At 35.3% G+C, this 26,331-nt stretch overlaps 4 protein-coding genes and 1 long non-coding RNA gene across 8 annotated transcripts in view; 1 reads left to right on the forward strand and 4 right to left on the reverse strand.

Annotated features, from left to right (window-relative positions):
- Window positions 1-2,869, forward strand: part of LOC120217528 — a 28,380-nt gene extending 25,511 nt beyond the window's left edge. Inside the window, exons 2-3 of the long non-coding RNA XR_005525148.1 lie at window positions 21-23; window positions 2,859-2,869. This is a non-coding gene — a long non-coding RNA (uncharacterized LOC120217528). The remainder of the gene's footprint in view (window positions 1-20; window positions 24-2,858) is intronic.
- On the reverse strand, window positions 483-5,185 carry LOC120217525 (probable protein phosphatase 2C 38). Its single transcript, XM_039214611.1, has 5 exons — window positions 5,045-5,185; window positions 3,140-3,707; window positions 2,387-2,754; window positions 1,263-1,499; window positions 483-875 (listed from the first exon to the last, which is right to left on the reverse strand). The coding sequence occupies exons 2-5, from the start codon at window positions 3,462-3,464 to the stop codon at window positions 645-647; spliced, it is 1,161 nt and encodes a 386-aa protein (XP_039070542.1). The 5' UTR covers window positions 3,465-3,707; window positions 5,045-5,185; the 3' UTR covers window positions 483-644.
- A 3,862-nt stretch (window positions 5,186-9,047) lies between these two features.
- Window positions 9,048-12,549, reverse strand: LOC120217526 (serine/arginine-rich splicing factor RS2Z32-like). Of its 3 annotated transcripts, none has more exons than XM_039214613.1 (7): window positions 12,479-12,549; window positions 11,705-11,824; window positions 11,143-11,182; window positions 10,894-10,989; window positions 9,977-10,173; window positions 9,759-9,839; window positions 9,048-9,645 (listed from the first exon to the last, which is right to left on the reverse strand). In XM_039214613.1, the coding sequence occupies exons 2-7, from the start codon at window positions 11,809-11,811 to the stop codon at window positions 9,201-9,203; spliced, it is 966 nt and encodes a 321-aa protein (XP_039070544.1). In that variant the 5' UTR covers window positions 11,812-11,824; window positions 12,479-12,549; the 3' UTR covers window positions 9,048-9,200. The 3 variants fall into 3 exon arrangements, with proteins under 3 accessions (XP_039070544.1, XP_039070543.1, XP_039070545.1); XM_039214612.1 differs by having other exon boundaries at window positions 9,759-9,845; XM_039214614.1 differs by lacking the exon at window positions 12,479-12,549 and having other exon boundaries at window positions 9,759-9,845; window positions 11,143-11,395.
- Window positions 12,550-13,486: 937 nt separating this feature from the next.
- LOC120217530 (protein RDM16-like) lies at window positions 13,487-18,254 on the reverse strand. 2 transcript variants are annotated; one of them, XM_039214617.1, is made up of 6 exons: window positions 17,780-18,254; window positions 16,280-16,510; window positions 15,809-16,192; window positions 15,507-15,701; window positions 15,276-15,430; window positions 13,487-14,625 (listed from the first exon to the last, which is right to left on the reverse strand). In XM_039214617.1, the coding sequence occupies exons 1-6, from the start codon at window positions 18,164-18,166 to the stop codon at window positions 13,749-13,751; spliced, it is 2,229 nt and encodes a 742-aa protein (XP_039070548.1). In that variant the 5' UTR covers window positions 18,167-18,254; the 3' UTR covers window positions 13,487-13,748. The 2 variants fall into 2 exon arrangements, with proteins under 2 accessions (XP_039070548.1, XP_039070547.1); XM_039214616.1 differs by having other exon boundaries at window positions 16,280-16,522.
- A 1,435-nt stretch (window positions 18,255-19,689) lies between these two features.
- Window positions 19,690-23,067, reverse strand: LOC120217531 (ankyrin repeat-containing protein ITN1-like). Its single transcript, XM_039214618.1, has 4 exons — window positions 22,964-23,067; window positions 21,709-22,458; window positions 20,855-21,264; window positions 19,690-20,551 (listed from the first exon to the last, which is right to left on the reverse strand). The coding sequence occupies exons 1-4, from the start codon at window positions 22,986-22,988 to the stop codon at window positions 19,721-19,723; spliced, it is 2,016 nt and encodes a 671-aa protein (XP_039070549.1). The 5' UTR covers window positions 22,989-23,067; the 3' UTR covers window positions 19,690-19,720.
- Window positions 23,068-26,331: the final 3,264 nt, after the last annotated feature.

The raw sequence follows: 26,331 nt of genomic DNA on the forward strand, positions 1-26,331 counted from the left end.
GAAAAGAATTTGCAAAATAGACCGTGGGATTGAATTTCTGGGCTAATACTTGGGCCCTCATATGGTTTTCAATTGGGCATTAAATTAAAATTTTAATAATAAAATTAAATCAGGATCAATATATTTTTTTAGAATAAATTATAAATTTATCGCTCAACTTTCTTCCTATTCTTATTTTAATCATTAAAATTTTTAAAAAATAATTTATTCACTTACTTTTAATTTACTCTTATTTTAGTGATTTTTTCATTAAAATACTTAACGATATTATAATTGGATACTTTTTATAAAAAAATCATAAAAGATAACCTCATTTTTCTTATTTTATTTGAAAATCCTATAATTTTATATTCTATTTGATTTCCCGATAATGAAATATCTTTTAAATATTAAGAGTGGAAAAATAAAGAAATGAGGAAACAAATTGTATATCTTAATTTCATATAAAGATATTGTATATCATAATGAATAAAATACCACAAATATATCATTGAATTCTTAGCTTTTTCAATTACATCAATATATATATATATATATTATTATGCACAATCTAAATAATTCTATCATATGTTTTGTGGATCTCTTTCTTAATACAAAATGAGAGGATAGTGAGTAAATGATAAGAGGTCTAAGCCCTTTAAGAGCTAGTATTTGCTGCTCCCGGAGACTCCACCGTTGCCTCGAATGGAAACCAGGGGTCTATAAGACGAGCCGTTGCTTATCAGATGGAAATCCAAAAACAAAACGATAACGGTTATATCATCGTGAAAATGTCTTCGCACTCCGCGGTCAATCTTTTTCAAGTCCGAATATCGCATTTCTCTCTTCTTCGCTGCTTCATGAAGAGCGGCTTCTATGAGTCTCCTTGCAATACCCTGCATAAACATCTCGTATGAGTTCACCCATAAACAACCTTATCATCAAAATATAGACGAGTTCTAAGTTTAACATGAAACCGATATATACTTCATGTTCATGGAGGAAAACGAAAAAAAAACGAAAACTAGTTCAGTAAGGACAAAGAAACCATTTTCAGTTGCATGCATTAAACATGTACTAGTTGACATGCAAAGAAGACAACCCTATTCAATCAATCATATAGTCAGAAAAATAACCCGAACCTGACTGGATTTTGACCCAGTCTGACCCTTGCAGACAATTTTCTTCATTTTGTAGTTGACATGCAAAGAGGACAGGCACACCAAATCCGTGTAACATAGGTTTAAAAACATCAAAATGAAAATCATGAAAAGAAAACTAACATTACGTGGACTCGTGTTCACAATGTCAACGGCCTCTTGATTGCTAAGGTGTTCCCATAGACCATCCGATGCGAATATAAGAAACTGATCTTCAGGACAGATTTTCTGTACTGATATTGCCGGCTCAGCTTGTAGGATCGGCTTCTCAAACGAGTTCGGAACTCTAAACTTTGGTAACAGAGGCTCTTTGTTGAATTCCGACTTCTTTAGATATGCATCGCCAATGGACCTTGAAATCTATCAAAAGAAAAACTTTTGGTCAATGGACAATTAATTCTGCACATGTTCATTGTGAGGGGCGAAACCACGAATTTTGTTTCGAGGCCAAGATAAAATTATAAAATTTTGGGGGCTAAAACAAAAAATTGTATTAAGAAGTCTTAAATTGAATTATTAATTTTTAAGAGGAGCCAAAATGCAATTTTTCTGTTTAATCAATGGCTAAAAAGGATTAGATTAAATGTTTAATCTCTGGGAGGGGCTAAATAAAAAATTTCCCACTTAACCAAGGGGTGCTTGCCCATAGCTTCGCCCCTGCTTGTTGTCTAGATAATCATACTGTTTCGACTATTTATTTTTCTTGAAATAATTGTATCAAACACCCATTATCGAGACATATTCGAATATGATTATGAGATTACGATTTACGAACCTCCAAATACATGGAAAATATTAAACATACTCGTATTCGATACTCACACCAAGGTCTAAGTAACATTGGTAGATCATGCTAATTCAAATGGCAATTCCTCTGAAATGTTCGTTCGAGTACGGATCCTATAGGAACATAAATTTACACAAAAAGATGTCGGTATGTGCTGCTTCGTTACTCGGATTTGGGTGTGAATGTCGGATGCGGGTATGTTCAAACTTTTCTAAGTTTCTCCATGTATTTGGAGGGTCATACCCTTAACTATGTCCGGATAGGGGCCAGGCATAGGTAACAGTGAAATAAAGAGTCTGAGTAATATATATATGCAGTAAAATAAACTCTATAACAGAGACTAGATGTCGGAATGAGAATGGAATTCACCGGTTTTCATCGATGTCCCGAGAAGAAATTACGGAAACAATAAACTATCAACAAAAGAAACATACAAACATCTCAAAGCCATGGAACTTACCTGTATTATACCCTTCACACGCCATACTTTGTGCTTGAGGACCACAATCTGTGGATCATCGGGATGTAACGATTGTAACTCCTCCCGTACAGATTCAAAACTTGCATTGTGCTCAGATGACAACTGAACTGCTTTGACCTCGTCAAAGGCTTTCTCCAGTCTGCCTAAAACAACTCGAGAATCTCCGGCATTTGCAATGTATAGCAATCCGCTACACACTATTCCTACCAAACAACACGAACCAACAGAAGCGAGTTGCGGCTTAATTTCCCACTGCTGTCTGACCAGAGCAAGAAATTCTTCTTCGGTATCTAAAAAAGCTTTGTTGATTACATCAGCCGACATTCCATGATTCTCGGTCATAAATCCTGCACCATTAATAGCTGTCAAAGTCAGTAGCATATAATTTAGCTATCAAAATCGGCAACTAAATCTCGAGAAGGAAATAAATATGATGTTTTACGAGAGGTAGGAGGCGGAGATCCAAATTTGACATTTGTCATCACCTCTAAATGATTGAGCCTCAAGCTGTCGATGACTTTCGAAACTTGTAAGGACTTTGTGGTAAGCTCGCGTTGCTTAAGAGTATATCATACTTTCTAAGTATCTTATAACTATAAAATACAAAGTTTTCCAATTAATCAATGGAAAGAAGCTGATAAATCACTCATTAAACATCATAAGCTATCCGAATTAATGTGACAAATAACAAATTGGGATACAATTGAGGAAAGAAGAGAAAGAATAACGTACTCTTGATATGGCTGAAAAGGTGTTCGTTTATAAACCTAGCGGTTTCCGGACCTCCGTGACCATCATAAATTCCAACAAATGTCCCATGGGGACCCGATTCAAACGAGCTGATTGGACCAGATTCAAGTTGGCTATGGTCTTCCAATAGATTGTTTGCTTGAATTACTGCCATTGAAAACTCACCCGCAACATGTTGTCCCAAGTCTTCGTACCACAACAACCCATCAACCCTACCATTACCAACTGCACCTCCACTAGAATTTTCACCCTCGACTGAAGGCTTCCAGCAAGGCAATACAATTCGCCTTAATGTCGTTGATACCATAACTTACATGTTCTTAACCGAATATGTGGCTTATAAAAGAGTCCGATAAACTGTTCTAAGTCAAGCTTAGTCAGATCTTAACTTCGATGGATGGGATATTCTATCCTACTTATTTACCGTGTGCTATAGGACTTATTGACACTTTTTACTATGATTCAATCTTTAACCCTTACGCAGGCAATAAGCATTCTCCAAGTTCCTAGTTCAAGTTTGAACAACAGATGAGTCTTGCAAAACGAATTCCTGGAATAAGAGCAGGATTCAGGGTCAACTCAGATTCGACTCAATGTCCGGAAAGCAGAAGTTTCAAAAATCAAACATCCATCGATAAATTCAGAGTTTCAGACAACGTAAATTTTCACAGTTGCAATAAACATTATCTAAACCCCTAATCTGAGTTCGACCTACAGCTAGGTCTTGAGAAGACAGATTCTGGGAAAAAGAGCTGGATTCAGCATCGGCTCAGATTCGACTCAATTTCCGGAAAATAGAAGTTTCAGAAATCAAACATACAACGATGAATTCAAACAACAATAATCTACAAAGTTGCAATAAAAATAAATTACAGAACCTTTCTTTTAATCCTAGAACCAGAAACATTCTTGACTAACACATAGACCCAATTTCGACTAACAATACTCGTTTTGGATACATATCCATGTCTAACACTCATACCCAAGTTCAAATAACATAGATTCTTGAGAAACATTAAAGATGGGCATTACTTTTGAAAAATCCAACAAACCATTAGAAATGACCTATTTTACTCAAACTCGTAGGTGAAAGTTTGATACGAGTATATCTACACATGACCTATTGTGCTCGAACTCATAAGTGAATGCTGGATACGAATGTGTTCTACACAAGTATATTTACACATGACCTATTTGACTCAAACTCGTAAGTGAATGCTGGATACGAATGTGTTTGATACGAGTATTATCTACACATGACCTATTGTACTCGAACTCATAAGTGAATGCTGTATACGAATGTGTTCTACACAAGTATATCTACATATGACCTATTTTACTCGAACTTGGGTGTGAAACACACACACACACATTTAAACTGCTCCATGGAAATTGGAAGGTAATATCCCTTACTTGTATCCGAACATGGGAGTCGGATAGAAGAACTTCAAGGAAAAACAGAGTTCCATTCAATAAATTGCTAAAACATAAATTCAGACAAATAAAAGGGAGAAAGATTCAAAAACTCGCATGACTATACCTTAAAAACATCAAATAAAATACAATAACTTGAACTCCACATTGCTAATCTCCAAATGCATTAAAACGGGGAAAACACATTAATTATGGAACATAAATACCACAAAAGAATTTTCCTATCAGAAATTCGATCTCTACCATGTTTATGGACTTAAATTCTTGAAATTCACCTCTCTAAGGGCATTAAAAAGGAATACAAATATAATCAAAGTTCTGGGAATTTCCAGAAATGGCAAAAAGGAGAAGAAAAAAAGCAATTCTCCGGAAAAAAACACATCACCTTAAAAGCATCAAGCAAAAAAAAGAAGAAAAAAAGAGAGGATGAAATGGGATTTTCTTCTTACATACCTTAGGAAACAGCGAAGACTTTCTTATAATCTGCTCAGTTGTAAAAACCCTGTTTAAGAACACCCCAAAGACCCTTAATTTGAAAGATTACATACAAAAATTAAACAAAAAGAAAGAAGGAAGGAAAAAAGGGGAATTGTTTTAAGACAAAACAAAAACAACAGAGAATCGAAAAAGGAAAGAGTTTTGAGGAGAAAAAAGGTTTCTTTTGTTTAACAAAACAAATTTTGTGCTTTTGGAACTATCGTTTAGCTTTATTGGCTGTAAGTGTTTTGACTTTGACTTTTTAGGTTTCCAACCTAAACCTATTAGGCAACTTTTACTCATCTAGCTTTCTCTATTTTTAGCAAAATAAAGAAATTAAAGTTAATTTTGTTAAATTTTCTTTTCTGTTTTAATATAATATTGTAATTTAATTTTAAAATTATTATAATAATTATTCTATTATCAAATTTTTTCTATTCACAAATTCATAATAGGATTTAGATAATGTTTAAAGTACTTAATAAATCATTCCACTAAATCAATTGATAATTGATTATTTTTATTTACTTAATTTAATCATTTGAATTAATAAAAGTAATTTTTAATATATATATATGATAAATTATATTTGTGATCATTTAACTATAGAAAATTTTAATTTGACTACATATTTTTTTTTAATTTTATCAGTCAGTCTATCTAACTATTTAAACGAAGTGAATCAAAACATCTAACGCTAATATTTGCAAAAAAACTAAGTTGACAGTTAATAAAATTGGTATAATCATACATTTAATCCTTATTATTTGCACATTATGTTTAGAGGACTAGATTCAAATAATACTAACTTTAATAGAATGTGCGAATGATAGATGTTAAATGTATAATTATATTAATTTTATTAATTATTAAGTCAACTCTTCCATCAAATATTAATAACATTTGACTTAATTGATATTATTATTTTTAAATAAATTATTGATATTATTTAAATAGTTAAATAATCATATTCATACAATTAAAAAATAATAATCATCATATTAAAATATTCTCATAGTTAATTCATTATGAGTGTAATTTATCGACAAATATATTATTAATAAACACTAATAAATAATAGTGTAAAGTACACAAATAATTTTTCGATTATAAGATACTATTTTATTGAATCATTCGACCATTAGAAGTTATAAAATGATATTCCAACTATAGGACATTACTTTGTTGAGTCCCTCGACTATTAATAATTACAAAATAGTTACCCTACTATTCATTATATTTCAAATAGGTACTTTTTTGTTAAAAGTTTAACGATCGTTTTAGTCGAACAATAATATGCTAACTGAGATATGATAAAATCTGATTTTATAATCTCAAACAACTATCATATCTCAATCAATGTATTAACGTCCAACTCAACAACTACAACAACAACAACAAAACCCTATTCTCATATGCAATGGAGTAAGGGGGAGGTAGGTTAGTAGGCTGCCCCAACACCAGGTTGAGAGTAGCTTCAGTGGAAGACCTCCGGCAGTCAGAAAATTAAAAATAAAGATAAAATACAATGCATGTATAAATAAATAAATAAATACATAGTTGAACAGTCTTCATATGCAGTCATTCATATGTGCGTCTGTAATGGGAAGTAATCCCTGCAAATAAATCTCTGCCTAAAAATCTCTACATATACACATAAACGTAAGTCCCGACTAAATTTAAAAGGAGGAAACATGAAGAGAAGGATTCACAGAAGTCAGCGATAGCAAGCTACGAGAAGGAATAAAGTCAAAATGGATTAAAACCTAAACTAAGGCAACACTACTATGCTACCCTAGTTCTAAGCCTTCATAAATTCCAATGACAGAAACGTATAAAAAAGTAGAGGTCATGGAAATTACAACAAAGACAATTAAAAATAAGATAGAGATGCTACACCCTATGGCTGTTGACTCACACTACTCGGATACCCTGGTCTTAAGTCTTCATACTTTCTTATCAGAGGTCATGTCCTCGGTAATGGATAAATCCTTCAAATCATATCTCAAGCAGTCTACCCACTTCCTCCTTGGTCATCCTCTCATTCTGGCACCATCGACTGTAATCGACTCTACCTTCCTGACCGCATCCGACGGTTGTCGCCTAAGGACATGCCCAAACCACCGTAGTCTTCCCTCCCTCAATTTTTCTGATACAGGCACCACCCCCAAAGACATCCTAATAGCAGAGTTTGGTGCCATGTCCCACAGAGTCCTACCACATGCCCATCGAAGCATTCTCATTTCTGCGGCCTTCATCCTCATTACGTGATCCTTCTTGATTGCCCAACATTCTGATCCATACAGCAACGCTGGTCTTATTGCCATTCTATAAAATTTTCCCTTGAGTTTTAAAGGCACCTTCTTGTCACAAAAAACTCCAATAGCAGCTCCACTTTAGCCATCCCGCCTTTATTCGGTGTGTAAAGTCATCATCTACACCCCCATCTTTATGTATCATAGACCCTATGTACTTGAAACAATCCTTTGAGGGGAGAACGTGTCCTTCGATGCATACTTCTACATCTTCATCGTTTTGGTTCCCACTGAAGTTTGAACATAAATACTATGTCTTTTCAATATTGATCCTTAGACCTTTTTCTTCCAAAGCAGTCTTCAAGGTAGCAAGTCTACTATTCAACTCATTTTTTGTTTCAGCAACTAGGACAATGTCGTCAGCGAAAAGCATACACCATGGAACACCGTCTGGTGTCGCACAATAGATGTCGTCCATAATCAAGGCGAAGATGTAAGGGCTAAGAGTCGACTCCTGATGGAGTCCAATTTCCACCGGGAAAGCCTCGGTGTCGCCAACTGTAGTCTTGACGTATGTAGTAGATCTACAGTACTTATCACGAATCGCCCGGATATAAGCAGTTGGGATCCGTCTCGTTTCCAAGGTCTTCCAGATCGTATCGCGGAGCACGCTATCATACGCCTTCTCAAGGTCAATGAACGCCATGTGAAGATCTCTATTTTTCCCCTATATTTCTCCATAAGCCGTCGAAGTAGATGAATCGCCTCCGTAATAGACCTACCTGGCATAAAGCCAAATTGGTTTTCCGAAACCCTAGATGGCCATTATTATTTTAACAGAAAATGACGAATTTGGAATATAATGAATAGTCATATGACCATTTTGTAACTTTAAATAGTTGAGGGACTCAATAAAATAATACCTTTTAGTTAGGTGGCATTTTATAATTTTTAATGGTCGATAGACTCAAAAAATAATATTCTATAGTCAGGAGTCATTTATGTACTTTACCTTAAATTCTAACATTTTAAAATTAATAGAAATTATAAGAGCTCTTTTTTTGAACTGATGATTAAATTCAGATGGAGTAAAAACATAAAAGATCATCTATATAATTTATTCTAAAAGTATCTAAATATTTATTATTTAAATACTGAATTTTATTGCTTGAATAAATAAAACTGCATGATTTTTTAGTTGATAAGTACGAGTAAAATCACAATACGTAGGAATAATCATACTTTATAATTAGTATATATTTAAGAATTTGTTAAAAAAGAGTGAACATCTAAGGATAAATTTAAACAAAATCCAAATGTTATTTATATAAAATATAACACGTACACAAATTTAATCTAAGAATAAATTTAAACAAAATCTACATGTTATTTAGAAATATAACTCCAACACAAATTCAGTCTTATATTTATATTTAAATTTGAGTAAATTCGAATAACATAATGTATGATTATCATAGCCGAATTCTCAACTATAATCATTACACGATTAAAAAAACAATTAAATTTTAAATAACTTCGATATTAAAATAGATAGACATAGCATTACACTTTACACCATCTATTTCAACAACTAGACACCTAAAAGAATAGAGGACAGTATAAACACTTACTTTTTAAAATAAAACTAACAAAAATTCATTTTCAATTATTGCAGAAGTAATGACGTAATAATTCAGACATAGAATAATTTTGTAATGATAATATAAAAGAGGTCATTTACAGAAATAGACTTCAATTAATCTTAAAAGTGCTTAATCTTTCATAACACAACTTATCCATCAAAATATATATTAAGTTCTCAAAAGTTCTAGCAAACACAGATTGTAACCAAGTCCTACCATTCAAACCACTGCAGCTTAATTTGACTCGCTTCGTCTCGGAGAAGCATGATTATCGTCGTCTTCATCATTGTAAATCGGGCTTCGGTCCTCCCTAGGGGGTGGGCTGGGGCTGGGGCTGGGGCTGCGGCCATTTTCCTTTGTGGACCTATATGGCCTGTCCTCGGCATCAGCTTCACGATCTGAAGTTCTGCTCCGTCCCCTGGGACTCGCACTGTAATCCGAACCATTGGCATGTCCGTGATCCCTTGGGGATGGGCTACGCCTCTCTTGTGGACTTCTTTCATCGAGAGGTGGACTCTGCTTCCTCCCTCGGGCTGGGGAGGGGATTCTTTCACCGCGCGCTGGACTCTGCTTCCTCCCTCGGGTTGGGGACGGAGACCGCCTGTGGCTCTTGGGACTCCTTGATCTTCTATCATCACGCTCGAAACTCCTTTCTCGCTTCACAGGTGATCTTGACCTACTGTAGAAGGTCGAGAGATTCAACACAAAAAGAATGAGCCCGACAGCCTACAAGACCAAAACAATTTGCGTATCTCAACCAGAACCTTGGCGCAGACAAAGCTAAATACAAACCTGTCACTACGGCCCCGGCTGTAACTGCGGCTTCTGCTTCGACCGCGTCGAGGACTAGGCGATCGTGAGTAACTACGCGGTCTACGGCTGCAACAATAAAATAAATAAAATTGCCTCCCAAGTACACAAAATATAAGGTTTTTAAATGATTGAAATAACACTACTATTTTCAGCAAACTGGTCAGAACAACAAAAAGAGGATTTTGAAGGGAAATGACCTCAGCTTCTTTGGACTATTTTGACAATCTCTTTCTATGTGGCCTCGTTCCCCACAGCGATAACACTTATTCTTCCAATCCCCGGCTTTGCAATCACGAGCCCAATGACCATCAATTCCACAATTGAAGCAGCGGCCAGAGCCAGGAGTAGGACCTCTTCCAGCATGATCACGAGATCCACCAGGGCCATGGGGCACCTACATTGCAATTCGAATTAGATTCAATGTACAAACACAAATGAGTCAAGTCTAGGACGACAATGAGAAAGAGGAATGACACTAGGAATACCATTCTGCATTCGAGACAAGTTTAACACTTTTTTCCCACAAGCAATCTTCTTATACTTTAGTTTCTAAAAAAGAGACCGAGTGGCAACAATGATATTCTAATGCCTGGTTACATAAAAGGCTTTTAATCTCTTTCTTCCAGGTAGCAGCTATTTACACTTATTAGTTGATTTAAACATCAAACTCATGATCTTTAAGCATATACATGGGATTATCAGTTTATTGTTTAAATCAACTAATAAGTGTAAATAGCTGCTGCCTGGAAGAAAGAGATTAAAAGCCTTTTATGTAACCAGGCATTAGAATGATCTTTAAGCATATACATGGGATTATCAGTTTATTACCAAACCACAAGCATCTTATATTTTGCTGCTTTAATTATATCTATAGGTCTACATTGTCCGATTTCAGAACTCCACATCAGCATTTAGACATATTACTAGCACCCTAAGCAGCAACAGAACTGAACATGCAAACTTTTATGTGTCACACAGTCCAAAAATCAGAAGGCATTAGGAAAATGAATAATTAAAAACATTAACCAAATAAAATTAAATTTCTCATTCGGTTTCATATAGCATCCACTGCCTTCTAGAAAACTTATGGCAGTGAGGTTATCATAAAACTTACTCCCTTGGCAAATTCCACAATGATACGGCTTCCATCTAGGTCTCGACCATTCAATGAATATCTTGCATCATCAGCATCTCTAGGGTCACTGAATTCCTGTTATCAAGGAGGCAGACAAAAACACACACAGAACGAACAAAAAAAAAAGATCCAAAGAAAAAGATCATATTTTCAATATATGGTGAAGAAATTATAGATAACAAAGAAGAGATTTTTCAGTTTAAGTTGGAAGAGATTTGAAATACATACGACGAATGCATAGTCTCGCTTCATATCCACATCACGTACTCTGCGCAAACGGGTGCCACAAACAGTAAGGCCATCATGACACAATTATCGAAGGGTTGATAGTTCGCCCCTCACAGATGAACCAAAAACACCCACTTTTGAGATTGTTGCCATTTCGATAAAAACACGCAATAACACTATAGAAAGACTCGCCAAATCCACCAAGGTCACCCTCTCACCATAGACCTCCAGGTTATGGCAAAAGCCAAGGGACCTTCAACAAGATCATTCGAGTTAAACCAGACCGACTCGTGGAGGGCTGCAACATTCTCACTCATATTCTAATAGGACCAGGGGTCATGCTCTACATTAAGGGCTTTGGCAATGAGACTATTTTCTCCTACATCATTGTCCCTACACCCTGAGCCTATCCTAATGGCCTTCAATGCAAAAGAATAGAACCATGAATACTCAAACTAAGAAAAAAACTTGAACAAGTATGCCAAATGAAACACAGTTTTAGACCAGTCTAATAAGTAGGATAAATTTAAGACTCTTCAACATAGCAAAAAGATTCCGTTACCTCCCATATCGGCTAAACATGTCCTCTAGATCACGTGATCTTGTTCTTGAGGACAAGTGACCAACATAAAGGCGAGTGCCACCACGGCGATCATCATACCTAGGCATTTTTTTCCTTTCCCTGCATTAACATTTGCCATTAGAACACTGAGCGAAAAAAGGCACACAACTTTACATGATAAAACACTCCAATCATCATTAATGACATCAACAATCTACTTTATGCTCATGTCACCTTAAAGTTCACGCTTTTGCTTCCATCATAGAACAGATAATACAAATAGATTTTCAATTTAACGGACAACCAAAATGTAATAAAAACTCTAACATGAACCTTCAATATATTAATAAAATCATGTATATCCAAATGCACACAAAATTCAAGTATGGAAAGCTAATAATCAAACAATATCTAAACAAACCCATAGTTCATGTTATCTTTTATTATGGATGTCATAAATACACAATGAAAATAAATAAATATAAGCTGCAAAAGAAACAAATCTGAGGAAGGGATTTAAATTTTCGGCTCTCAATTCTAACAGGCTAAAGCATCAAATCCATAGATCTTTAAATTACTATGACAAGTCATAAGAAAAAATATATGAAAAAAGAGGGAATTTAAATTTTAAAAAGTACAAGCTCGACGATTATTCAGATCTATAAAAAAAAATAAAGAAGTTAGAGACGTAAGAGAATGAAAATTCAAAATCAAATGGGAACTAAAAAACAAAATAATTAAATAAAAAATAGAAAAAAAGAAGAAAAAGCTAACGATTAAATTTCAGAGGAGAGAGGCGAGGAAGGAAAAGATGAAAAACCCTAGACCATTTATAGGGGCCTTAAGCCCCGAAGATAAGGATCATTCAACGCTGAAAAATCAGAGGACGAGTAATTACAAAAAGACCCCTATCTGGAATGACAGTCATAGGCTTGATGCAAAAGGATAATATAAAACTAATCTCAATATTGATCCAAATAATCATTTTTCACGTTTATTTTTTTAGAGTGTTTCAATTTAAATATTTTATTTTATGAATAAAGAATTTTATTAGGTAAAAATCATTAATTAATTAAAAAGCGATATATATTATGTTTAATTAATGATATAACATGTATCATGTTATCTTCTTGAGTAAAATAGTATATATCATGTCATTACTTTAGTAACATGACATATGACATGTCAACAATTATATACAGAAAAAAATATCATATTAATATTATAGGTTGATCGTTGGTCAATTAATAAGTTTACATTATCTCAATTAAATTTACCGCATGAATTAGATAACTAGATTATATATTTAAAAATAACATTAGATAGATTATTAATACAATATTGTTAAAACACATTAAATATTAAAATTATATTTATATATAAATAGTATTATTTAAATATTAAATAAAAATATTTAATAAATTTACATCTTAAATGGTTAATCATTAAATTAAATGTATGCAATAAATAGATAAATATGTATTATACTCAAATGAACACTGACTGGAATGTATTGTTGTTGATTGTTTTTATCTGATGAGAAATATGAATATATAATCTCAAAATAGATTATTATTCTAATAGTAATATTTTCTTCTGCATCACTGTTAGATGAGACCTTAGAATTTGATCTGAACAATAAAAGAAATTATTCTCTAAAATTTTGAGTTCAAACACATTTATATTTACAAGATATTTAGAAAATCGATGATTAAAATAGATATTTGACCAAAGAAAGATCATTTGACCCATAAAAAGGACATAAATTGAAAAGGTATTTAATAGTCGGAAGAGTAATTATAATATTTGAAGTCTATGGACCATTGTTGTTACATGTAGAACTGGCGATTTAGCCAAAACTATTGATAATACGATACTTAAATTCGACCTAAATCCGACCATTCAATAAACAGGAGTCGAAGTGATTCAGAACGATGATCAAACAAAGGGGCTTCGATGAAGTAGTTCTTAATACCAACAATTCATATGATTAGAGAAAATCCGAACTCTTTCCGTTCAACTTGACATTCTTTCTCTAAGAAGATCAAAAATCATTCTCAGAAAAATTAACCACAAGGTCCCAGTAATGGCCGACACCGGCATCTGCAAATACCTTTCTCGCAGCTGCTTCGGTGATGCACTCGTGAACTGAGAACCTGCTGAAACTTGATTTCGCAACACTACCTTGCCAAACTAGCACACACTTGTTAGGCGGTTTATCTTCATCTTCATTTCCGTCTTCGTTCTCGTTTACAGATTCAGCCCAATTGATTCGTCGAAGCATAAGCTTCCCGTACCTCTTAATGGATTTGCTTCCACCTTCCACGACTACAAGACTAATGCCCTCGGAGATCACTGCACAACCAGTCAAACGGTTTTCTTGGGCATTAACATCAACTTTGAAGCGGGTCTTGGGATGTGAGAGGTCATTGATCCTGTAAACCGAAACGATTGTCTCCACCGTACTTGGGTCGTCAAAAAGCTTTCTCTCTTTCTTTTCACGGCGCTCAGCAGGGGTAAGCTTGCGAGCAATGTTTCTATCAACATGAGCCTGTTCCCGCACAGCAGCAGCACTTCGGATTTCCATTTCAAGCTTAGTTGGATCTTGGGTAGCTTCAGAGCCTAAAACTTTCATTAAATTGCTCAACTTAACTTTCGGCTTCGGAGGTTCTATCAGGCCTTGTCTGATCATCTCCTGTTTATCCTTTTCCCGGGCCAGACGTCTCTGAGTCCGAAGTTTCTTCTGCTCCTTCTTGGTTAGCTTCAGGGGCTGAGGTGGTGGCGGAGCTGGCTCAGCAGGGGGCTCAATTGGACGAGGATGCTCAACATAAATCGTGATCTTCTCCTTCTTCAGTTTATCTTCACTTAGCACACCATCAGCAATGTCATCGTAGGAGCCCAAGACCAGAATAGGCAAATCCCTGAAATATACCAAAAACAATAAGAAAAAGGTAACGTAAAAGAATGAAATAACCTAGCAGTTGTAATTTATGTTGCTCCAACTATGACTAATTTTTAAAAAGCACCCGTGTCAAACACATTCAAATATAGATATGCAAATATGGTCCAATGACCCACAAATAAAAAGGAAAAATTTATTTAAAAAAAACAATAGGCATACCTTTACCCGATAGTTGTACACAGATCCGAATGACATAGATTGTAATGCTTCCTTTTAGAATTTTTAATATGGAAATTACATATGATGCCACCTTTTAGAATTTTTAATATGGAAATTACATATGATGCCAAAAGTAAATGCAAAGTTTTTTGGCTTTAAACATGGCGAAGGGGCACACCTTAACTCTCAGATTGAATATTGACAACATAATCAAGAAGGCAAGAGTTCTGAACATATGTTTACATCTTAAGCAGAAAGTACAACAAAAACAATCATTACAAAGAATTGTATTTTGAGCAATAAATATATCTTCCTCGTAATACCCAGCTGAAGGATTTTTCGGGTTTAATTTGATGACATGTTGAATCAAAAAAAGCCTACCAAGTGATGGAATTAATTAAAGGTATGCAAACTTAAAGTTATATGATAATGAGAGGAATATCAACTTACCACCACTCTACTTCAGGAATCGGGTCTTTTGGTTTCTCCTTCTTTATAATTCTTTCCGACACCTCAATTAAATTGGGATTTATATCAGCCTTCACCTTTGCCAATTGTGCTTGCTTTGCTTTTAGCTCTTTTGCTTTTGCTTCTCCAAATTGACTCTGTAATAAATAGACAATAATCACAAAACCAGAAAAACTGATGGAAGAATCAAAGAAATAAAAACAAAAATAATACCTTCAATTTGATGATCTCTGCATCCTTTGACCATTTTCCTTCCTCTACAAACTGAAAAGTCATCCTTTTTGGTCTAATAAGTTTATTCTTATCGATTCCCATCCGCGCATCAAAATGTGGATTATCTTCCAGATCCACCTCCAGCTCAGGTTTAAGGATCTGGAATGCATCTTTCTTTTGCTTGTTAATGTTGACCTGAAAAGTCAGATGGTTCAAGTTAAATAACAGCCTTGAAAGTAACACAAATAGCACTGAAATAAGAAAATAACAATGATTGTACCAAGAGTACAAATTTCACAAACCTTGAGGGTGCTAAGATTACTTGGTTTAGTCACGTTTATGATATTACCATGTTCATCAATTTCCCTACCAAGTGCATCAACACGTAGAACAGGTGCCTTGGTAGGTTTCTGAGGAACTGGAACATCTACTTGCACCTGTCCAGGAAACAAGTTTATTAGAGGAGCAAACTGAGGGTCATGGCGGAATCCCATCTTAGCAGCCAGCTCTTGAGCACGCTTAACAGCTTCTAAATTGGGTATTGATGCAAGGCCCGGAACAGCAGCCATGCCGGTAGTAGGTGGCATTGAAGAAGCAATAGGTGCAGAGGCAGGAGAGGCTGATGAGACTTGTCCCTGAACTGTTCCACTAGTCACTACTGAACTTGAGCTAGGGCCTTTGTTCAACTACACATTACAATACCAATGCAACATGATTAGTTTTAATTTAGAACTGGGGAATTTTTTCCTTTTTGAAAAGAAAGATGAACTTACGGCGGGTATCTTCTTCATTTTCTCGGCTAATTCTTTCTGCATTTGTAAAGCCTTTTTTGCTTTGGCTAAAGCATCAAGAGAGAAATTTGCACTTTTCCCAGTAGATGAAGAGACATCTGTACTAGATCCAGTAACCTCATGAGATCCGGTAACACTATATGCTTTATTTTCAGCAGTAGAAATTGAAGATACCTTGGTAGGAGGATGGTGATCAGTCTTCGGCAATGATGCCTGAGCAGCACCCTTCAGGCAGGGAAAAAAGTAAATTACATCAACATACAAACTTACAATTTCGGCAATATGATAAAACTTTAGATCGATTTTAAACTAGCATAATATCAACATAACTCCATTGAGATCAGATGCCATCCTACATTTCAGTTCAAATGATATTGTGCATTATTATACATTTCATATCTCATACTATCATGTGATGTTATTAGCTAATATCTAAGTTATGCTTAAGTTAGTGTGTATATAGTAAAAAATAGTGAAACATTAATAATAGGACAACAGAAGACAGGTAAATTTCTTGAAAGTTCATCAAAGCTAGGTTATTCAAACTCAGATGTGAATGACAGACATTAGTATGTGTCATGAGTATATTAATTTTTTCCATGTATCCAAAGGGTCAATATGCATCAAACATGGTGCAGATACTTCAAGAAAAATGAGAGAATAAAGTCATATATAATGTTATGGACTTCTATTTACTACAAGCCTCAAATTAGCTGCAAATATAAGAAGGCGACAACTATGACTCCTCCAGCCATAAGCCAATGAAACTGGAAGTCCAAGGAAAGAACTAGGAAAAATAAATTCTGATAAACAAGGTCAAAAACTTATGTAATAAGTACCAACTCAACAAACTGAATACCATAATGCAACAATCCACTCAAGTTGGGAGTAGCCATTTGAAAAAAATGCATATTATCAAGGAATTTTGATGTTCAAATCGGTGCATTTAAATAGTATACACAACATGACATTACAGCCGCTATTTTTTTGGTTTTGGATCTCTCTCCACTAGTGAAATTCACAGCCAACATTTATCACAATAGACTGAAACAACATTTATCATGACATCTCATAGATAATATCCATTGAAAACCCAGAAAACAACATAAAATCAAAGAAACAAGATTAAACTTCCTACCCTGAAACATTATGAAAATACTCATTCCAAATAAATAAAAATCCAAGAGAAACTTCAATAGATTCAGATTAGATTACTAACAATAAAGCAATAAAGTTAGTTTTCAACCAAAGTTGTTATATTTGCTATTTAGTTTAAATATTTTTTTCTCTATTTCATAAGAAAAATGATATAGAAAACAAAATCATATTAAATTCTGAATCATAACAAGCTTAGTCTTAGACTCTTTAAATTTGTCACTAGTTATTGAATTGAACTTCCAGTTTCCCAACAACCAAGAAAACAATAAAAAGCAACTATCGCAAAGATAAAACTAACAATAAAAAAAGAATTCAAAGACTCACATTGTGAACTGGATCACCACCATTGGCGCCATTGGATAACTCAATTTCATCGTCTTCTTTAGCCTTATCCCCAAACCTCCTCCTCTCTCTCTTTTCCCTTCTGTTTTCTTCTCCAAGTCTACTCCTCTTCTCCCCTCTCTCCTCACTCTCTTCTCTCTCCTTCCTCTTTTTCTTCGCTTCAACTTCTTCATATGAATCCTCACGGTGCTTCCTATCTCTCGAATCCTCCCTCTCGAAGGATCTCTCGCGCTCGTCACGGCGTGATGCGGAAGATCTATGGTCCGATCGGCGGTAGGAGTCGCGGTCGTCGTGGTGGCGATCGGAGTCACGGTGGTGCCTGCCGTCACGGTCTCGGGACCGTTTGGATGCGTGTTTATCTTTGGCCATTGTTTTTTAGGGTTAGGGATTTTCGGTTTGGGTTTTAGGGTCTCTTTACTCGCACTCGGCTCAGGATTTTTTTAATATTTTTTTAGGGAAAAAATATAAATTGATATCTCATCTCATCTCATCTTTGGAATACGACACCGTTTCAATAGCTGTCCGGTCTACATGCCATCCAGTTCATTTTGCAACATCATGGGTTGGACCGAATTGGACTACAGTCTATACGTTTAATTGTTGAGATAGAGTAACATTTAATTTACGAATTTATTTTTTTGTTCATATTAATTTTAGGGTTTTTCAAATTGATCCTTAAGTCTAGATTTTAAGTTCCTAATATCATCACAAAAATATTGCATTTCAGGACTTTTAATCTTTCCCATCATTGGTGTCTATCATTTACGGCATAAATGATATCTTCTTTTCAATACAGTTTTTTCTTAAAATCGATAAACTCATGTCAAAGTTTGACTTTATCTTGTACGGCATAAATGATATCTGAATATTTTTTCCTTTTTTTGAATTTAGGCTTTTTCTTGAAATCGACAAATTCATGTCAAAGTTTTGATTTATCTTGATCCATATTTCAACCTCTACCGTCTGATCAACATAATCAAGACATATTAATTTCTTCTTCCTACGCAACTTCCTCTCCATTCAGATTTAGATGAAAATACTTCAACGTCGATAAATCAAAAGAAATCCAAAAATACAAGTTTGAGATGAAAGTTTCAAGAAATTTTTGTATAAATTTATCCAAAAAATAAATAGTGTTAAAAAACTTTAACAGACGAGTGATCAAAACTAATGAAATTAAAAATAATAATGATAAAATTTAAAAAGTTTAAAGTTAAATGACAAAAAGTATAAACACGAATAAAGTTAAGTGACCAAATAGAACCACTAGTAAAATTGAGTGACAAAAAAATAGTTTAACCATTAAATAAAACACAAACTCCAATTCGTTGATAGTCGTGAATTTTTTTATTCCAACTAGTACTTATCATTGCAAAATAAGCATGTATTGTACTAATAGTACAGTTTAATCATAGCAAAAGTTAATCATTCAGACATTTCAAGGCCAGTGTTTTTTTTAATAGATACTGACACTATTGATGAATTAAGAACATACGAGTGATTCGAATCCGATAAACCGGGTGACTTGTGATAAAGCCAGGCGGAATGAAATCCACAGAGCAGTGTTTACGAGTGTTAGCTCCGAGAAATCTCGAGCCATATTCAAGCTCTGATATTCTAGGCATGATAACCGTTGCATCGTTAATGAAAGATCACCTTTAGAAAGCTTGAACATCGACTTATGGACCGAAACTCCCGCCATCAGCCATATTCGGCACTCTTCTTTCTTCATTAACTAAGTCCCAGATTAGTTGATGGAATTGCTTTTACCTTGCAAACCATGGCCATGAACATAGGGTGTACCGGGTGCAATACTACCTACCAGGCAGATGCCAATAGCTATTATCCTTACATCGGGTCTCATTTCTAACATTCATCTTCCGTTTTTTCCCTTTTGCAGCGGAAGCTATAGATTCGAGCGTACTAGAGGGCATAAATCCTATCGACTTCGACTTCCGAATTAGTGAAGTCCGAATGAAGCAAAGAGTTGGATCCACTTCTCCTTGAATTCTTTCCCCTCTTCCTTCTAGTCCTCATCGATTTCACCACATAATAAGTCATGGTGCCAAGAACCCCGGCCATTATCAGACCCCCTACGACAGTAACCAAAATTGCAGCCCACTCATGTTTCCGGCCAACCACTATATACGAGGAGGCCATAAAGGCAACTGAAGTACAGACAGAAGCCAACCACATCAACTTGTTAATCACTACCACCACCTGTTTCTCGGCTTTGGTTTCACCTCGAACCAATGTAATTTGAACGACAACAACGGCCAAAGAGGTGAAGAGGGCAATAGCATTGAAGATGAAGAAGATTTTGAAAGAACTCGAGCTTACCACCACCGCAACTCCGCTATTTTCATCTCCTCCAGGCACAGTAAATATAGCCGCAAAAGCAACCGTTGCAAATAGAACGGCTACCACAGTCACAGAATTCGTGGCGTTATTGATTCCTTCTCGGTGGAGTTTTCTAAGTTCCTTGGAGATATTATGAACATTTTTGTTGGTTCTTTTGGTTTGTTCAAGCTGTGTATGGACATCTTTCTTAATTTGCGTCACCGTCTGCCTCAATTCGTCTCTCGGTTGATTCAGTTCATTAGCTCTGAGAGCACCTTTGTGAGAAAGGCAGCTCTTTATTTCTGTGGATTCTTCAGAGAGTGGAAGCCCTTCCGCTATGTCAAGAGCCGTTTTATGGTCTCTTGTGAGTGCATTAACGTTCGTATCAGGAAGGGACAACAACACATCTACGATCTGCAAGGAAATATTCATTGATACGAAACTGTTTCGTAAAAAATTGTGAGGAATGTTAATATATTTTGCTTTGGAATTTGATGCAAGTGTTGGATATGGCTATACGCACAACACAGATATGTTCATTATTTTCCGAGGTTTTCCATGTATCTGGAGGATCTTTGAGGATCATATCCTCGTATCATGTTCAAATATGTGCCAGATACAAGTACTTCAAGGAAAATAAAGTCTCAGAGCAACATAGTAGGAAAAACAAGTTTCTACCTCTATAGCCAGAATCGAAAATGGAGTGAATAGTTGTACCTCTGCTCTCTTTTTCCGAGTGGCTACATGTAGTGCGGTGTTCCCAAACTTGTCCGGGAGCATCACAATAGCAGCATCTGCCTCGAGAAGCAACTTCACCACCTCACAGCTCTGTCCTTTAACAGCCATGTGCAATGCCGTCTGTCCTTTCTTGTCGGTTCTTCTTGCCAACTGCGGATCTTTGCTCAGCAATGCTTTTACGACATCTACATGCCCCTGTCGAGCGGCTAGATGTAATGCATTTTTCCCATTTGACCTCGTACGCTCTAACAAGCCACCATCTCTCAATAGCAGCTCATTGACAACCGCAGTATGCCCTTTGGTGGCTGCAGAGACAAGAGGGGTTGCATTCGACGGCCCAAATGTTTGGCATAGACCAGGATCATGATCTAGTAGCATCTGGACAATACCTGCAAGGATCAGACGGTCATTTTTTCCAGCCTAGAATCTACGTAAAACAACTGAAACAGGAGCACAGACTCAGCGACTCCACAACTGGCCTGTAAAAAAAAAAACTAATAACAAAGGTATTTACATATTAACTATTTTCTCCATATCATATATGAACAATATGTTGACAGATTGTTCCGAAGGTTGAAAGAGGATGGTGCATAATCATTCTTATTTCTCAATGAAAACAGATGACGATAAGCAATTCACAACATCAGCATGACAATATCGAATATGTTGTCTTTACACAAACCTCGGTTAACAGTCAAATTTATTCAACAGACTTTGACACTGACTTGAACCAGTATTTTTACTATATGTCATCTTTGCAAGAAATCAACTAACCAATTGAAATCAAATAACAGCACAAGAAAAATCACAAAACGAAAGCTAAGGATCATTACCATGGTGCCCTTGGCTTGCAGCAATATGCAACGGATCAAACCCAGATTTATTCTTCTTAATAACGGTCTCTTTGTTCGAGTATTTTAGCAACTCTTTGACAACATCGAGGTGCCCTTTCTCCGCAGCAGTAAACAAGGCGGTCTCTCCCAACTCATTTACCTCGTTCACCACACTTGCCTGTATCTCCGACACCTCCATATTGAAATCTTCCCCACTCGCAGTCCTCATCATCTGCGAATCTATGTCGGCAAGAATCTGCTTCACGGCTGCCAAATCACCACGCTGTGCTGCCAAGTGCAGCTCAGTGTCATTATGGCGTCCAGTTACCTGCTTCACGTATTTCTTTTTGCTAGCCTGATCAATTCGCTTGCCAGAGTTTGACAGGACCAGAGCAGGGGCTGTTACTGACGACGGGGATGGCGTTGCCGAGGGTTCTCCAGTACCTGAACTGGAACTGGTGAGACTACTGGACATTCGGTCAATCTGCTTGTTAGAATTCGATAGTATCAACGCTGGGGCCGTTGCTATAGACGAGGGTGATGGTGTTGCTGAGTGGTCTGTAACAGTGGAACTGCAACTGGTGAGGCTACTTCCCATCCTATCAATTCGCTTGTTTGAATTCGATAGGATCAAAGCCGGAGCCGGCACTGTTACAGCTGAGGACGGTGATAGTATCGGCGAAGCTTCCATGCCAGAATTATGACCCGGATGTGAACTCACAAGTCCTTTCTCCAGATCTATATCTCCACCTTTACAATCAACAATCAATAACTAATCAATAAAATTATTAAACTAATCACAATTTTTTTCATAATCCTCAACCCCATGACCAAAATTTAGATGATTTGATTTTTCAGCTCCTATCATTATCAATGAACCAATTACAACTCCAATATCTTCATCTTAAAACCTAATTTCAAACCAAAAGTACCACAAAAAATAAAAAATAAAGAACCCTAATTCTCAATATTTCTTCAAAACTAAGCTACAATGGATCTAGATATAAACTAAGGCACAATTTAAGCTAAAAATTCAATTAAAAAACAGATAAGTCAGCTGAACTAAGCTGATTTAGTATTTTTTTCTTCTTCAAAATAACCCATTAAATATTTTTGAAGAAAGAATCAAAAAGTGAATCTTTAAGCTAAAGGATCAAACTTTACAACAAAAAATAATGAAAAAGTATGTACATAAATTAAAGAGAAATCGTATTGGAAATTTACAAATGGGTCAAAGGACAGTCAACAGTGTTACCTTCTTGGGTTGAAGATGAAGCCATGGGTGAAGAAGAGAGAAGCACAAGGTGAGAAGAAAATAGGAAGAAATGCTGGGAATAATTATTTATTTTAAAATGAAAAACAAAAGTGAATATGAGAAAGGACAAAAGAAGAAAGAGGAGAAAGTTCAAAGAAAAAGAGAAAAGAGACGGTGGAGGTTGGCTAAGGAAGAAGGAAAGTGTTTGGAATTTTCCTTCACTAATATAATCAATATTAAAATGAATTAATTATATCATATCTCCTCAAATTATAATTCCCATTTTAAATTAGTCTCTAACTTTATAAACATTCCAATTTCATCCTCAAATTATGATTGTCGTTCTAAATTAGTCCTTCAAACTTTTGAATATTTTAATTTCATCTCCAAACTATGACATTCATTCTAAATTAGTCTCTAAAATTTTTAAAAATTTCAATTTCATCCCAAACTATATACAATAACAACAACAAACCCTATTCCCATATGCAATGAGGGTAAAGGGGAGGTAGGGTAGTAGGCTGCCCCCAACGCCAGGTTGAGAGCAGCTTCCGTGAAAGACCTCCGGCAGTCAGAAAATTAAAAGATAAAATGCAATGCATGTATAAATAAATAAATACATAGTTGAAACAGCCTTCATATGCAGTCTACATATGCGCGTCTGTAGGAAGTAATCCCTGCAAATAAATCTCTGCATAAAAAGACTCTACATATAGACAGAAACGTAAGATTCGACTAAAATTAAGAAGAGGAAACCTGAAGAGAATACTACACAGAAGTCAACGATAGCAAGCAACAAGAAGGAATAAAGTTAAAAGGGTTAAAACCTAAACTAAGGTAGCATTTCTCTGCTACCGTAGTTCTAAGCCTTCAAAAATTCCAATGACAGAAACGTATAAAAAGTAGAAGTCATTGAAATTTCTACAAAGGCATTAAAAGAAGACAGAGATGATACACCCTATGGATGTGACCCGCACTAATCGGCTACCCTGGTCTTAAGTCTCCATACTTTCCTATCAAAGGTCATGTCCTCGGTAAGGGCTAAATCCTTCAAATCAGATCTCAAGATGTCTTCCCACTTCCGTCTTGGTCGTCATCTCCTTCTGGCACCGTTGACTGTAATCGACTTTACCCTCCCGATCGCATCCGACGATTGTTGTCTAATAACATGCCCAAACCACCGTAGTCTTCCCTCCCTCAATTTTTTAGATACAGACACCACCCCCATGGACATCCTAATAGCAGAGTTTGGTGTCATGTCCCACCGAGTCTTACCACATGCCCATCGAAGCATTCTCATTTCTGCAGCCTCCATCCTCCTTACGCAATCCTTCTTGATTGCCCAACATTCTGATCCATACAGCAACACAGGACTTATTGCCATTCTATAAAATCTTCCCTTAAGTTTTAGAGGCACTTTCTCGTCACACAAAACTCCAGTAGCAGCCCTCCACTTTAGCCATCCCGCCTTTATCCGGTGTGTAACATCATCATCCACACCCCCATCTTTATGTATCATAGACCCTAGGTACTTGAAACAATCCTTTGAGGGGAGAACGTGTCCTTCTATGCCTACCTCTACATCTTCATCATTTTGGTTCCCACTGAAGTTTGAACATAAATACTCTGTCTTTACAATATTGATCCTTATACCTTTTTCTTCCAAAGCAGTCTTCCAAGTAGCCAGTCTACTATTTAGCTCAGTTCTTGTTTCAGCAACTAGGACAATGTCGTCAGCGAAAAGCATACACCATGGAACACCGTATGGTGTCGCACAATAGATGTCGTCTATAATCAAGGCGAAGATGTAAGGGCTAAGAGCCGACCCCTGGTGGAGTCTGATTTCCACCGGGAATGCCTTAGTGTCTCCAAATGTAGTTCTGACGTATGTAGTAGATCTACAGTACATATCAATTTAAAATGAATGTCATAGTTTGGGGATGAAATTGAAACACTCAAAAGTTCAAGGATTAATTTAGAACGAGAGTCATAGTTTGGAAATAAAATTAGAATATTCAAAAGTTTAAAGACCAATTTAAAATAAAGGTAAGAATTTGGGGGCATATGATGCAATTAATTCTATTAAAATATTTGAAAATATTGGCCTACTACATAAATTATGTAAGTAATTATAAAAACAATAATTTATGTAATTATCAAAGTAGACAAAATAATTAAATTATATCTCAAAGCCTCCATCAGTTGAAATGACGAAAAGCACTTCTGGAGCATTATATGGGGTAATTGTGTGCCTACAAAAGTCCAAAGTTTTGTTTGGAGGGCGGTGTTAGGGAGGATTCCCGTCCTGGTTGAGCTACCTAAACGTGGGATTTCTAAGTTGCCCAGAAGCGTTCATCTCGTGTTCCAAGCTGCTGTGATGGAGCTCTCTGATTTTAATATTCACGCTGTCTTTGTCGCGCTGGTTTATGTTGGGGTACCTATTGATAATCTGTAAAATAAATTTTAAATAAACATAAAAGAGACAATAAGGAAGAAGAGAAGGTTGAGAAAAGATCAACGACTGACCTCAAGACAATAATTGTATTCAACTAAATTTATTTTTAGATGTTTCAGATTCGAACATGACGTTTACAAGAATATTTGAGCGTTCATTGTCAACTAGTTTAAAGCATTTTAAACGTATATTATCTTATAATCATTCTAAATTAATAAAATTAATTAATCAATTGAATTTATTATATATATATATATAAACCCCTTCTAAGTTTTTTTAAGAAAAAAAAAACAAATATGATGCTAAATTGCTAATTGGTCAAAGCCACTCCATTCAATAGTATTAATGTTAGGTATTAAAATATTATATGATTTGATAATATAAATGTCTTAAAATTGAAACTTTTGGACCCTTCATTAAATGAAAATGATATCTGAAAGATTGAATTAACTTGAAAGTGATTGTATACTAAAAAATTAGAGGTCAAAAAAGGTTTAGTTATGAGTTATGATAATATTTGATTGATAGCTTCTTTCACACACAAAATTGACACACATTATAAGATAATGAAATAAAGTGATCATTATTTTATAATAATTCATTAATTGTATTTTTTTTATCAGCTTTCCATTATAATTTTATTAATTAATCATTATTTAAAATGATGACATAGTATGTGTTATATCAGTGATTGAATAAATATGAAATATGACCTCACTAATATATATTAACCATTAGTAAATTAATGATTTTCATAAAATAGAGTCTGTTTTGATAAAAAAAAATTATAACGTTAGGAACTAAAATATAAAAGAAGGGGTTAAAATAATTATTTGTATAAACGTGAATATAAATTTTCATTATACATTTGGGATACCACTAGCTGATAATAAAAAAGGTTAAATTTATTTTT

Source organism: Hibiscus syriacus, unplaced genomic scaffold (assembly GCF_006381635.1).
Source record: "Hibiscus syriacus cultivar Baekdansim isolate YM2019G1 unplaced genomic scaffold, ASM638163v2 tig00110187_pilon, whole genome shotgun sequence".
NCBI lineage: Eukaryota > Viridiplantae > Streptophyta > Magnoliopsida > Malvales > Malvaceae > Hibiscus > Hibiscus syriacus.

Excerpts from the sequence above, each read along its gene's own strand:
- LOC120217525 (XM_039214611.1), bottom strand. The coding sequence starts at position 3,464 with ATGGTATCAACGACATTAAGGCGAATTGTATTGCCTTGCTGGAAGCCT. Across the intron at positions 2,755-3,139 it reads CCTTTTCAGCCATATCAAGA|GATTTATGACCGAGAATCAT; the intron begins GTACGTTATTCT and ends TTAATGGTGCAG. Across the intron at positions 1,500-2,386 it reads GTGTGAAGGGTATAATACAG|ATTTCAAGGTCCATTGGCGA; the intron begins GTAAGTTCCATG and ends TTCTTTTGATAG.
- LOC120217526 (XM_039214612.1), bottom strand. The coding sequence starts at position 11,811 with ATGCCTAGGTATGATGATCGCCGTGGTGGCACTCGCCTTTATGTTGGT. Across the intron at positions 10,990-11,142 it reads AGCGAGACTATGCATTCGTC|GAATTCAGTGACCCTAGAGA; the intron begins GTATGTATTTCA and ends CCTTGATAACAG. Across the intron at positions 10,174-10,893 it reads TTGTGGAATTTGCCAAGGGA|GTGCCCCATGGCCCTGGTGG; the intron begins GTAAGTTTTATG and ends ATTGCAATGTAG.
- LOC120217530 (XM_039214616.1), bottom strand. The coding sequence starts at position 18,166 with ATGGCCAAAGATAAACACGCATCCAAACGGTCCCGAGACCGTGACGGC. Across the intron at positions 15,702-15,808 it reads GTAATCTTAGCACCCTCAAG|GTCAACATTAACAAGCAAAA; the intron begins GTTTGTGAAATT and ends CTGACTTTTCAG. Across the intron at positions 15,431-15,506 it reads CAGAGATCATCAAATTGAAG|AGTCAATTTGGAGAAGCAAA; the intron begins GTATTATTTTTG and ends TATTTATTACAG.
- LOC120217531 (XM_039214618.1), bottom strand. The coding sequence starts at position 22,988 with ATGGCTTCATCTTCAACCCAAGAAG. Across the intron at positions 21,265-21,708 it reads TGCAAGCCAAGGGCACCATG|GTATTGTCCAGATGCTACTA; the intron begins GTAATGATCCTT and ends TGATCCTTGCAG. Across the intron at positions 20,552-20,854 it reads CTCGGAAAAAGAGAGCAGAG|ATCGTAGATGTGTTGTTGTC; the intron begins GTACAACTATTC and ends ATTTCCTTGCAG.